Source organism: Crotalus tigris, unplaced genomic scaffold, assembly GCF_016545835.1.
Source record: "Crotalus tigris isolate CLP2741 ecotype Arizona unplaced genomic scaffold, ASM1654583v1 scf7180000024436.1354646, whole genome shotgun sequence".
NCBI lineage: Eukaryota > Metazoa > Chordata > Lepidosauria > Squamata > Viperidae > Crotalus > Crotalus tigris.
In genome coordinates this window covers 440,129-453,705 of record NW_024100605.1, presented here as the reverse complement: position 1 = coordinate 453,705, position 13,577 = coordinate 440,129, and the positions used below count along the sequence as shown (strand labels likewise).

General features: G+C 35.5%; 1 protein-coding gene across 2 annotated transcripts in view; it reads left to right on the top strand.

Annotated features, from left to right (window-relative positions):
- The window catches only part of LRP5 (LDL receptor related protein 5), a 136,759-nt gene extending 130,191 nt beyond the window's left edge, over positions 1-6,568 (top strand). For both annotated transcript variants that reach the window (XM_039331262.1, XM_039331261.1), the window contains exons 20-23: positions 1,869-2,102; positions 2,681-2,820; positions 3,318-3,415; positions 4,313-6,568. In XM_039331262.1, the coding sequence (XP_039187196.1) occupies positions 1,869-2,102; positions 2,681-2,820; positions 3,318-3,415; positions 4,313-4,574 (734 nt within the window). In that variant the 3' untranslated portion in view covers positions 4,575-6,568. The remainder of the gene's footprint in view (positions 1-1,868; positions 2,103-2,680; positions 2,821-3,317; positions 3,416-4,312) is intronic.
- Positions 6,569-13,577: the final 7,009 nt, after the last annotated feature.

Below are 13,577 nucleotides of genomic sequence, written 5' to 3'. Positions count from 1 at the left end.
CACAATTTGTGTTGGGCTAACGTTCCTAGAATTCCCAGCCAACTTAGCCAACAATTAGGAAATTCTGAAGGCTTTCAGCCCAACACAACTGGAAGCTATCAGTTTTTGTAAAGGCAAGTTTGGATCCATCTTATTTTCTAAGTCTGGAAAAGCAAATATAGTTGTTTACTGTTACTGAGGGTTAATACTTCTGTCCTTGAAATGTCGTAATCTTCAATGGTGCTCTGCAGTTTTCAGAAAGCTGTCATTTTTCTTTCTTCAGATCTAGCCAAATCCACATCCTGTGAAAAAAACAGCTGTGTAAAATAAATCTATTATCAAAAGGCCAGAGCAGATGTAATTCTCTCTTGTCCGCCTAGACCTTTGGTGGCTGTTCAGATTGGCTTTAATCCCTGCATCATTTATGCTAACCATAAATGCCATTTTATGACTGTAGATAGTTTGATAATAATTCTATTTTCAGCCCTAGGACCCCTGTATGTGTTGGGGTTGAGGGGAAAAAAATACTTAGAGATAGCAACCCTCTGATAACCTCCAGAAAGTTGTAAAAGGGATTGAACTGGCTATTTTCCATTAGAGTGATTGCCACTGATAACTATGTTGCAATAGAGATCATTTTATGCAGAAAAGAGCCACAAGGGTCCTTGTAATAAAATGCTACAGATTGCAAACTAGCCTTCCCCAATTTGGTGCCTTCCAGATGCATTGGATTACAAGTTTCATTATCCCATGGTCAAGAAAGAAGACCTAAAATAATTTGGAGTATGTATTCCTTAGGCCAACTTAATATGGAAAAAAGCACAAGTTACCATGACTCAGTCACCATCAAATCCCCGATATGCCCTATGGAATTTTCATGGGAGTAAAACAAAGTAAACATTGAACAGCCTTTTGAACATTGAAAAGGACTATTGAAGTTATTAAGAGAACATGCATGAAATATTAGTTCTGTCTGAATGCTTCTTTGAATTCACTAAAGCTTGGGGGCTCTTAAGTGATGTTAGATTGATTCCAGGTTTGAGTAGACTCTTATCAGTGTGTTATAGTTGAGTTATAGTCAAAGGTGACACTTGTGGACTCTGCCAATTGACAAAGGCTGCTAAAGCAGATATTGTGAGAGTGGGAAGGTGTCACTCACAAACCAGTAAGTAACTAGTAAGTTTACTGAAAGATTCATTTATAATGAATTGTAAAAAGATGATAAAAGAGAAGGCAACATCTTGTTTACTATACTAGACAGCTGATATGAGGTGACAGGAGAAAAGTGCTTTTATGCAGAAGGAGACGGAAGTAAACTTTTAGTATTTGCTTCTTTAATACAAACTTTAATACAAACATTATTTCTAATAGGCTCCTCTCCTTCCCACTCTCATTATTTGCTGATCCTCTTGAACAAATGTACCCTTTTGGCACTGCACACATTATTAAAACTTAGTTGCTCTAACCACTTGCACAGAAAAAACAAGCACCCACAATGATTGCAGATCCATTGCACATAGGAGGTGACCCAAAGCCATCTAGGATTAGAAGTACCAATCTGCACACAATTTGCAGTAGCGGACCATAGATAGATATAAACTTTGGGGATAAAGTGGAAACTTGGAATTGTTCCTATAGTATTACATTCTATAGAGGAGAACCTTTTCAGCTAGAACCTGCAACATCAAAGATGACAATTGAACTTCAGCTTACTGGTATCTCACATAAGTAAAAAAATTACTTAAAATGTAAATCTCACCGGCCAGTTGTTAGTAACTGGAAGCCTGTGTCAAAAAGGCCCTCTGCTATTTTTACGCTAACATTTGTAGGGCTGTTAAAAAGGAGGAGATAGAGTTCTAATTTCTTGTATTTTTTTTTTTTTTTTACAGAAAAAATTAAATCCTCTGATGATTCTGGACCTCACAGTAATGCTATTGGGCCTGTGATTGGAATTATTCTTACTCTTTTCGTCATGGGAAGCATGTATTTTGTTTGCCAGCGTGTGGTTTGCCAACGTTACGCTGGGCCTAACGGACCTTTTCCACATGAATATGTCAGTGGGACCCCTCATGTCCCCTTAAATTTCATTGCTCCAGGAAGTTCTCAGCATGGGACCTTTACAGGTAATAGTAACTGTGCATCTATGTATTGCTATAATGTTCTTTAGAATTTTTTTTTACTTTGCCACATGCTAAATAACAACTGCCTGTGGTTATATGATGATCTTCATTATATTGCTCTTGCTGTGGAATCTCCGACCAAACTACTATTTTAGAATCTTCCAAAATAGAATGAAGGGCAATATTTGGAAGTGGATTCTTGCTTCCTTTGGAATGCCAGCGCTCAGAATTTGAGATCTTTTATTATTCTTTCAGCCATATCCTCTGAAGATCCTCTAGTAGTGTGCTTTGAATAGGATTGTTTGTAGATATGATGCAGAACTGTACGTATTATAGATATGTTTGCTTGTGCAGAGATCTTTTAAATTCTAATATTTAAGAAAATGTTCAAGTTTGTAGGAAGGAATTCCTACATTTGAGAATTTAAAGGGAACTTTGTATTTTTTTAAAGCTGTGTGATAAAACCAAGAAATATTCTGCAGTCCACATAGACGTCTTTTACCACAGTAATTTGCTTTGGTAAATTTCAGTGAGTATATAACTGGACTCCAGGTCATTCTTAATTTCTTCTATCCATATAGGCATCTCTTGTGGAAAATCCATGATTAGCTCCATGAGCCTAATGGGTGGAAGCAGTGGTGCCCCTCTTTATGACAGAAACCACGTCACCGGAGCTTCCTCTAGTAGTTCATCTAGTACAAAAGCCACATTTTATCCACAGGTAAATGTTGAAAATTGTATAAGTCATATTGCAATTAGGATGTCAGTTCCTATTAGCTCTGCTTGCACAAACATGAAATTTGAATCAATTAGTCTTAAAGAAAGATTGGGCTCAAAGACCCCCAGTTTACTCTCAGTCAGCCATGACATGCCAATAGCTGTTGGGAGCTGGAGAACGGTTCTCTGTTTCTCATATGTACCTAACCTGAACATTTATATTTAAGCAAATGCACCTCTGATGGCACTCCTGGAACGGACTATGGCAAGGGTAGGCAACCTTGGCTCTTTTATGACTCGTGGACTTCAACTCCCAGAATTCCTGAGCCAGCCATTAGAAAAACATCTGGATTTGAAACAGATTCTCGTAGTATGGCCTTTAGATTATTACCCAAAGAAAGCACAGAAGGCCAACTTGTCCTCAGGCATCTAAAATGATTTCATTGATGGAAATAGATCCCATTGGACATCATTTAACTATTTCATTTTACATTCACACAGATTTTGAATCCACCACCTTCACCAGCTACAGATCGCTCCCTTTATAACACAGAAATGTTTTATTCTTCAAACATTCCATCAACAACAAGGTCTTACAGGTAATGGCTTTCAAAATCATTTGGCAGATTCTTTAACTCTTAGTTTTTAAATGTCTGCTTTTTACTTTGCGTATATAGCAGCTTTGGATATAAAAGTAAAAACTTTCTTTTTCTAATAAAATTGCTCCAGTTGTCAGCTTTGTACAGTGGTGGATTGGTGGAATCTTCGAACTGGGAAATAAGGTTTCAGGATTAGACTTAACTTTGACATGCATTTTTAGACTGCTCAGAAAAACACGAGTACCAAGGACCCCAGTATGGAGGTCCTTGGTGCTCTCTCTACTTGGTTGCTTCATTACCCATGCTAGGTAACATCATCAGTGCTAATAAGGAGTGGGGTTTACTCTCAGATTATATTCTAGTGCAGGGGTCTCCAACCCCCGGTCCGTGGACCAGTACTGGGCTGCAGCATGCCAGTAACCGGTCCACATAAACAAAGCCCCATCCATGGGAAGCACTCTCCGGTCCACAGAAAAATCTTTCTCCATGGAATTGGTCCCTGGTGCCCAAAAGGTTGGGGACCTCTGTTCTAGTGACTTGTCCTGCCAGCATGGATAGGAATGATTTCGGAGGTTCTTTGGGTGGGTTGTTTACTATTAGCTTCTTTGGCAGTTCATTGATTGGCGTATGTTATTTACTTCTTGATGTTAAGCTTGCTATTAATCTATGCTTCTCTGGATATTGATTACTGTTGAGGAGGTATTTGGGGGATTTGTTATTCCCTTTTTGGCTTGCTGATTGTCTCCTTTGCACCATATGTAGATGTTGTCTATGCCTGTGTGTCTGTTGATGGTTAATTTGCTGCAGATAAAAAGAAATGGAAAGTCTCCAATTTCTGTCCTTTCTCAGTGTGCAGAATTTTTCTATAATGCTATTAATGTGTATTTTGTATTTTAGACCCTATCTTATCAGAGGGATTGCTCCACCGACTACCCCCTGCAGCACAGATGTATGTGACAGTGACTACACCACAAGTCGGTGGAAAGCCAACAAATACTACATCGACTTAAATTCAGACTCAGATCCTTATCCCCCTCCTCCTACTCCTCGCAGCCAGTATATGTCAGCAGAAGAAAGCTGCCCACCATCTCCAGCTACTGAGCGGAGCTACTTCCACCTCTATCCCCCTCCTCCATCTCCTTGCACAGACTCTTCATGATTTTAACAGAAGGGACTTGTCTTTTTCTGTAAATACGTTTTTAAATATGAACAAAGATTTTAAATATATATTTTATGATCTAAAATGGGGTGGGAACTTATAAAAATGTGAATAAAAATGAATGGGCCTGGGCTGTGAAAATTGTACAGCAAAGTGATATTTATGTTGATTTTTTTAATTTAATAATCCATTCTTTTGTGCCATAATTTGCCTTTGCATTGAAGTCACAACGTTTAAATTGACCTCCAAAGGAGGTGAGAAGCAGAAAATAATATGCTTGGAACATTTTGAAATCATTTTTTTTGGTTCAATAAAGGGAAATGTGCCACGTTATTTTAAGTAATATAAAAGGCAAGAAGAAGTATGTATGAATGAATGGTGATGTTATTTGAAATACACACAAGGGAAATTCCTCTGTGTCTATGTGTTTGTGTGTGTGTGTCTCTGTGTGTATGGATTAATACTTGATCCTTAGGTACTTAACCACAAAAATGGGCTTCCTCTTAAAATGCTTTCTCTTGTTTTATTCCATCATTCACTTTCCAAGAGAGTCAGTGCATAAAAAAATGGATTTCTGGAATACGTGTTAGATTTATTACATTATTCATCATGAACTACTTCTCCCCAAATTAAAATAACCATTCAGTCCTGTTAGACACATCACACTTCCATTACGAGTCTGTTGAATTCAAGGCACTGCTTCATGTTTTATCTTTCTCTAAAGGCCCCCAATACAGCTCAGGAGATTTCGTGGTGAGAGAAGGGAGGAAAGGAGGTAGAGGTCATGATAGAAATAGGAATGGAAAGTGGGAACAAAATAATGAATCAATTTTCTGAAAGATTAAAATAGTTTAGAAAAATGTAATCCCTCAAACTCTCTTTTTCTTTCAAATCCAGTGAAAATTCCTAAAAAAAATTTATAAAAATTAAAACACATTTCACCAATTAAAAACAGTTTATAAAGAGTTCCCTGAATAGCAAAACTATGTACAATTTCCAAATTGATGCATTTGGATATTTCTTGAATAGGCATCTACCGAGGCCCCTGGTTGTACAGGAAAAAAAAACACCTTTTCTCATTTTAAAACATAACATGCACTGCCACCATATTTTCCATTGGATAAGAGTCCAAATTTTACCCTCTCTAAACTTCTATATATAATATTAGAGAGAACATAGGAGTCAGGATCGGCATGATTTAGTAAAAGATCATTTATTTGGAACAAAAACCCAGAAAGAAAGGTGCTTTTCATCACGCGTCAGGAAGAAAAATCGCAACACGTCTTGCATTACTGACTGTACTTGTGCTTTGGTTTGATTGCCTCACACAGAATGTTTAAAAGCTTGTAGGATTAGGAGACTGTGATGTGAACAAATAACGAAATATGTTTGGAAAAAGAGGGGAAAGCCAAAATTACAGTGTGTTTTCACAGCTGCATAACAGCAGGTGCAGCCGGCTTTTTGACAGTTATAGAATCATTGACAAAGATGAAATTTGTTGGGTTTTTTTACATTTATAGCTGGGTTTCTAGCAAGTATTTCTGGCCAAGTGTGAGGTGAGACTCCTCCAACCCCTGGCCACTTTTTCCAAGCTTATTAACAGGGTGGAGATTGATCTCTGTTATTTCTGAGTACATTCCCATCAGTCTATTCCTAATAGTTTGGATATGGTGGTTTAATTCTGAGGAGCTGCAGTTAGGATCTTTGAGTACAGGAGAATCACTTCTGATCTCTCAAGAAATTTGTATTTTACAGTCATGCCAATTTACTTTTCTTTCCAGTTTAATATGGGAGATAAAAAAAATAGAATTAATTATTTGTATGCAAAAATATCCTACTCCTGAATACTTTGGGAGGTCAAAGTTGTTTGGGTGTATTGCCTGTGTGTCTAGCACAAAAATAGTCCATAATAATACATCTAGAATGTTCAGGTAAAAATCATAACATACTATTTATTTATTTTTTTAATTGACAATTTTTAGGTTTTACAAAAAGAAAAGATTCCCCTCCCCCACACCCTCCCACCCCTCCCCTACCCTCCCCCAATCTTCCCAGAGCTGAATACAGGCTTAATTAAAAAAAAAATTAAAAAAAAATCTTGAAACACTTATAAACCATAAACAAATCTAAATACGTTAATTAAACAAATTATAAAATAATTAACAACAATATATAAAAAAATACAAGAAGAAAGAAAAGAAAAAACAGAAAAATAAAAAATAAAAAAAGAAAAGAAAATATCTAAGAAATATCTTAAACTTTAATTATAAATTATTCAAAAACTAAGTAATATTTTTTATATCCAACTTATATTGTATGAAATCTATCCATCTTTTCCATACCAGGAGATACTTCTCCTGCGATTGATCTTTCAAGAAAGCCGAAATCTTTGCCATTTCCACCAAATAAGAAACTTTAAAAAACCATTCTTGCAATGTAGGCAAAGATTCCTTCTTCCAACATTGCCCTACTAACAACCTGGCCGCTGTAATTAAATTTAACATCAATATAATCTCTTTACTGTCACAATCAGAAACAATACCTAACAAAAACAATTGTGAGGTAAATTTTATCCTTCTTCTGAAAATTCTTTGAATATTCCACCATATTTTAATCCAAAAAGCTTTTATATTTTTACATAACCACCAGATATGGTAATAAGTAGCATCCAAACATCCACATCTCCAACATTTAGGCTGCAAGTCAGGATACATACGAGACATTTTTTGTGGATCAAGGTGCCATCTATAAAACATTTTATAAAAGTTTTCCCTTAAATTTTGGGCTTGTGTAAATTTAACATTCCTCACCCAAATTATCTCCCAGGTATCTAATAAAACCGGTTCCTCAAAGTTTTGTGCCATTTAACCATACATTCTTTGACTAATTCTGCTTCTGAATCCAACTCTACTAACACCCCGTAAATTCTCTTAATGTGAGTTCGTCTTTGATCTTTTATTTGTTTTAACAAATTCTCATCTTCTCTAAGCAAACCCAAATTACGATCTATCTTCCACCTCTCTACTATTTGTCTATACTGAAACCATGAATAAATAATATTTTCTTGTGTTAAATCTTCCAGAGATTTTAATTGCCAATTTTTACCATCCCATCTAAGTAATTGTGCATAAGAAACACTATCCATCTTGACTCCTCTCCTTATCCAACATACTATTTTTTTTAAAAAAAAATCTAGTCACTCAAATTGGGTGTTAGGTAATAAAGTCAGATTCTTCTAATTCTAGGATTCCATTTCTAGCTGAGTTACAAATAAAGCTTGTACATAACGTGTGTGTGTGTGTACATACACATACATAATTGTTGAGAGATTTGCATCCACTAATTTGATTGTTTTATAATTGCTTTTAAACTTTTGTCTAGCATTTATAAAAAGATACCGTTTAATTCTTAATATTATATGCTTTGATTTACCATTGCCAGGATTCTGTTGTCTAAAATGCACTGCACATTAAAATGTGAATGAATAGTTTATCTTTTAAAAGAAAAATAAATAAGCATTGATAATATTAACTTGCCTGCTGAAAAAATTGTTCTGTATTCAGAGGTGAATTGGATGCTTTAAGCAGTGAAAAAATAACTAGTGCTACTGATGTGAACAAAGTACTATAATATTTATGGCTATAATACTGAATATTTTTATTTTGCTTGCTATTGTAAATCTGTGTTAATCAGGAAAATTAAATATCCTGCTTTCTTGATTAACATGTTAATTGGGAAACATCCCACCAAATTATCAAAATCTGCACAACTGGAATTGTTGTAGAATTGATTGAAGACAGAAATATTTTACCAGGAAATAATTGTCACATTTTCATTACTTCAGGTTATTTCTCTCTCTATAATCTAGAATTTTAGCTAAAATATCTGATATCAGTATTATTCTGGGCTATGATATTTTCCATTTCTTTTTTGACATAGGTCTGAATCACCTAAAAAACTACACTGTGAGCTTGGTTGTTGCTTGCAGACGATTCATTACCAAGGAGAAAACCACATTCCCACCAACATTGGCAGGGCAAGCTACTGAATATAAACAGAGAGCAAACCCCACTAGCACTGATAATATTATCTAGTCAGGTAATGAAATGTCTGCATGCTCAGAGAGCACAAAGTACTTCACAGTTAAGTTCTCTTCTGTTGGAAAAAAAGATACAGTTTACCAAATCATGAATAAGTAAGGATATTGATTATAATTTTTACAAGCTATTTTGAAATGATACCACTCAAACTGTTGATTGTAATTTTGGCTTTCAAGAGCCCTCCTAATCTGGGATCATTGGCCATGTTGCCAAAGAGTTACAAATGATTTCAAACTGGGGATGTCTAGCAAACTGACACTTTTTGGATCTCATTTTTTAAGCCATAGTTTGCTTAGCTGGACTGAATAAACTACAGTTGCTAGGTTTATGCTTGGCCAGAACCAAATCAGATTATGACTTAGTCCCATGAGTATGAATCCTATCTTTATATTCTAAATACAATACATATGAATATATATGTAAATGTAACTGATTGGCTTTAAGGAGCAAGTAACTCTTATTCAGGTGTAGCCATAGTGCAGTGTCAAAGGTTAACTTTCTTATTATTAGCTTTCCTTGATTAATGGCTATGTGTGGCATGTCATTACCCTAGGGAGATTGTTTTGAATGTTTTATCTCTTCAAAAATGATTGTTAATGTTGGTGAAATCTTAAGTAGCATATTTTTTCCGGCCAGACTGGGTTTTACTGTATAGAAAGATACCGGATTGGATACCTGATCCCTGAAGGTGATGTTTGTTTGAGTCCAATTAAATCCATCTTCATGAACATTAGTTTTTAGAATCCATAATTTACTGAAAGTAGTTATTGATTTGGACCTGAGAGCGAGCCTGCTCTTAGCAATTAACATATTAGGACAACTAAGTCTTTTTGAAAGGAAATGCTGGTTTTAGCATACAACATAGCAAAAGTCTTCATCTGAAAAATATTTAAAGCACCTTTAGATATGGAGCTAAGTTCCCGGGAAGTTTCCTTTGCCAACTTGTATGTGTGGATGTGAGTGGGTGGGTGGGGTATTGGATGGAAAGCAGAATGTGGTGTCAAAATTTAATTTGTAAAATTATATTTGTTGAAAATATTTTGTAAATAATGTAATTGAACTATTTGCAATTAAGGGGAAAACAATCGATTTTATTAAATAATGAATAAGAACTATTGGGCCTGGAATAAAATGGAGCAAAATTAGGCTTGCCAAGTTACAAGCTTGTGATTCCTCCTTCACTTTTGAGCCTATTGAGCTCAGCTAGAGGAAAAGTCAGCTAACAGCTTTTCCAAATTATTCCCCCCACCTCAGAGCCTATTATATATCTACTTTTTGTGTTGTGGAATACATATTTCACTGTTCACATTAAATCATAGACTTTTTAAATAAACCGCTGATTTTACAGAACACTAAGCTATAAACTATTATTTAACAAATCATAATGGTTCACACATCGCAGTAAACCAAACCTAACCACCTTATGGGCTATTGCAATATGTGAACTTTCCTATAGGATCTTCTTGGTTATTGCACTAAGAATGAGGGAAGCAGAATAACCAATTATGGAAAAGTGATGGGGGGGGGCAGGAATAGGAGAAGCAGTAGCTGGTTCATCCCAGTTTGGTGGGAACATGAAAGGGGAGGATCATGGGATGCAACCTGGCAACTTAACATTTTTAAGTGGGTTATGCTTTACTGTTATGTACGTAACTCGGAGGGCATTCTAATTAAAAATGAAACCCAGGCCGCTTTCTGTATTGTATCTAAGTATTTTGCAGTTGCTGCTAATGTAATGTAAATGTACATGAAAATCTGCAGATATTGCCAAGAATTGTTATAATAGACTCATGCTGATCTGTTTTATATTTATATTGTAAAGTGTATTCTGCAAACCTCCTAAATACTTTAGCTTTATATTCATATACTGTTTTGTAGACACAGTTTGTCACACACAGAAAAAGTGCCTTTGGTCTTTTTAAACAGCCTAGCATATTGACTTAGGCAGATGATAACAAAGCCTTAAAAAGGAAGCAACCTTTTACTCATTTGCTCCATTTGTTAGTTTTTCATCAAGCATGGTGTTGCAAATATGTATTGTGTTCAACTCATTCCAAGTTAAGGCATTCACAGGATGGTGGGACTAAGCTTGTTTGTATATGTTAATGCAACGTCACTAATTATGTGATTTTACAGAGAGTTGTGCTTGTTTTTTTTTTTTTTTTTAAGAAAATATTTCAGAAAAATCTGGGAAACATTTTTACCCAGAAATTACAAAATTGGGAGCTTTAAGACACCCAATGTGCTCCTTTTCATTTCACTGTTTATATTTTATGGATGCTAAATATGCTATTGGTATAAATTTTTTGTAAAATTATGTAACAAAATTTGTTATTAAATTAGATTAATGTACTTTCCTAAGGACTGGAATCCCATTTGATTTTTACTATGTTATTAACATTTATATCATCAGCACAAGGTTTACCAGAATCACTATTTTGAATGTTAATTGGGCAGCTGAAAACAGCCTTTTTCATATTAATGTCCAGTATACACCAGGATATACACCTTTGCCAACAATAAAACAGAGCCCAATATTTGTTCATCTTTTTAATTTTACAGAGTGAAAAAAGCATAGTTTTAATGCCCTGGGAATAAAAATTGTGTGTATCTTTGGCTGAGTCATACACTTTGAAAAGAAGTCAATTTTTGACTTTGCAACTTGTAGTTCCATATAACTAATACTAGGTTTTTATTTTGGCTTCAATATAAAATATCTAAACAAATGAGAATGGGGTGTGGGGTTTTAATTTTTAATATAAATGTCTTGCTTTTAGAATTCAGTTTTAACTTGGAGTACATTGCTTTTCATTGCTTTCCAGTTTTATGCTTCTGAAGTTTAGATATAACAATGAAAGTCATGAATATATTACATAAGCAGGAAGATATACTGAAATTAGTAATATTTGTTACCTCTGAAAAATATTTTATAGCAATGTCCTAGCTTTTATGTTCCAGTTGTACACATACACACTCAGCAATTTGCATTTTGGTGCCTACTGCTTATATGTAACACCTAGAATCTTGGAATCATCTCTCAACTATGAAGAATATTTGTAATGAATAGCATTTTTTTTGCTGCAGCTCAGAACTGATCCAGAAAATTCACTCTTTAAATTATTTTTTCCTTTTTTTTAAATTTGTGCATTTGAGTTAGCATGACCCTTAGCAATTGCCTGGACAAGTCTCTGCAGTTTTCTTGGCAAAGTTTTTCCTGAAGTGACTTGCCATTGCCTCCTTTCTGGAGCTGAGAGTGACTGGCTCAAGGTCATCCAGATGGCTTCATGCCCAAGGCAGGATTACAGCTCACAGCCTCCTGGTTTCTAATGTGCTTCCTTAAGCACTACACCAGTGTTTCTCAACCTTGACAATTTTAAGGCATGTGGACTTCAACTCCCAGAATTCCACAGCCAGCAATGCTGGCTGTGGAATTCTGGGAGTTGAAGTCCACATGCCTTAAAGTTGTCAAGGTTGAGAAACACTGCACTACACCAAACTGCCTCCTTTAACACGTGGTGTTTAATTTTTCTTTGTGTAATTCTATACAAATGACCTGTACCAAGAAATATTTTTAAATTTTATTTATGAGATTTATATTCCACCTTTACGTGTACAACTCAAGGTATACATAATATTCCTTCATATTAATTATATCAACAACTACAATGACTGGCCCATGGTCACTCACCCAGCTTCTGTGCCTGAGGAAAGACGAGCAGTCTTTCAATTAATTTAATACTGAATATTTTTAAATAGTTTTTGAAAGCTTTAAAGCCATAGTCCAGAAAATATATACATTATTATTACCTTCTGCTACTGGAGAAGATATGTGTTACGCAGCCTCTGGGTGTAAATAATTTGTGCTCAATGTATTTACAATTGAAAACAGATTCTAGACACTAATTAAATGGGGTTTATGAATAACTGGCAACTTTTCTTATACAGACAGATTTGTGAAAACAAGCAACGTTTCCTAGATAAATAAGAACTTTTTTTTTCTTTCCTTCCTGTGTTTTACAGAATGACAACATAAATTCTTCTTATTCTAGGCTGCTGAGTTCTGCTAATTTTAGGGTCATCATCTGTCACTGCTCTCAGCCCTGTTGTTCATTCTAAGAGCAAATGACAAATAGGACATAATTGCTTAACATACTGTACATATAAAATCACACAACGGTTTCAGTTACTGTAATCTCTAGGTATTGGGTAGATCCCAACAGATAAGTAATCTACCTTCTCTCTTCTGGATGATATTTTACTACCTTCCCTAATCTGTCTTATTATTTCTTTACTTCCTGGCCATTCTCTCTTGTCAATTGAGGTAGTATCTATACAGTCCAAGGCATTATTGAGTGCTTTTGATGCTGGTATCCAGTGAGTGAATGGCAGTGTAAGTGTAGGCAAACACCTTGTCCTGAATTTGGACTAATTTAGAAAATGCCTGCCAGGGATGGGCAACTTTTGATGGATCAGAGGACAGAGAAGTGCAGGTGGCCAATTGGTCATGTGACAATTTAATCAAAAAGGGCATGTCAGAAACATGTTGGCCCATGGGGGAGGGTTAGGGGGTAGGAAAAAAGAGGTGAGGCAAACCTCTTTCATTTATATTATTTTAAAAAGAAACAATCCTCAAATATGGTCCTAGCTTTAGAAGAATCACTTGGAGCCTCTGGGTTGATGTTTGAAGGACAGCAGGTCCTACCTTTATTTTTGCAAACAAAGAGAAAAAAATGTCCTATTGAAAACTGACCATTTTTGCAGCCAAATTCCAGCAACCTGAACAGGGGCAGCAAATGGACTGCCGTGGTTGGGGGGGGGGCGATGGGGGCAAATGCAGATTCTGTTGACTTGATAGAGAAGATTAAAGATTCTGTTTTTTAAAAAAACAGTATTTTGGCTTCTT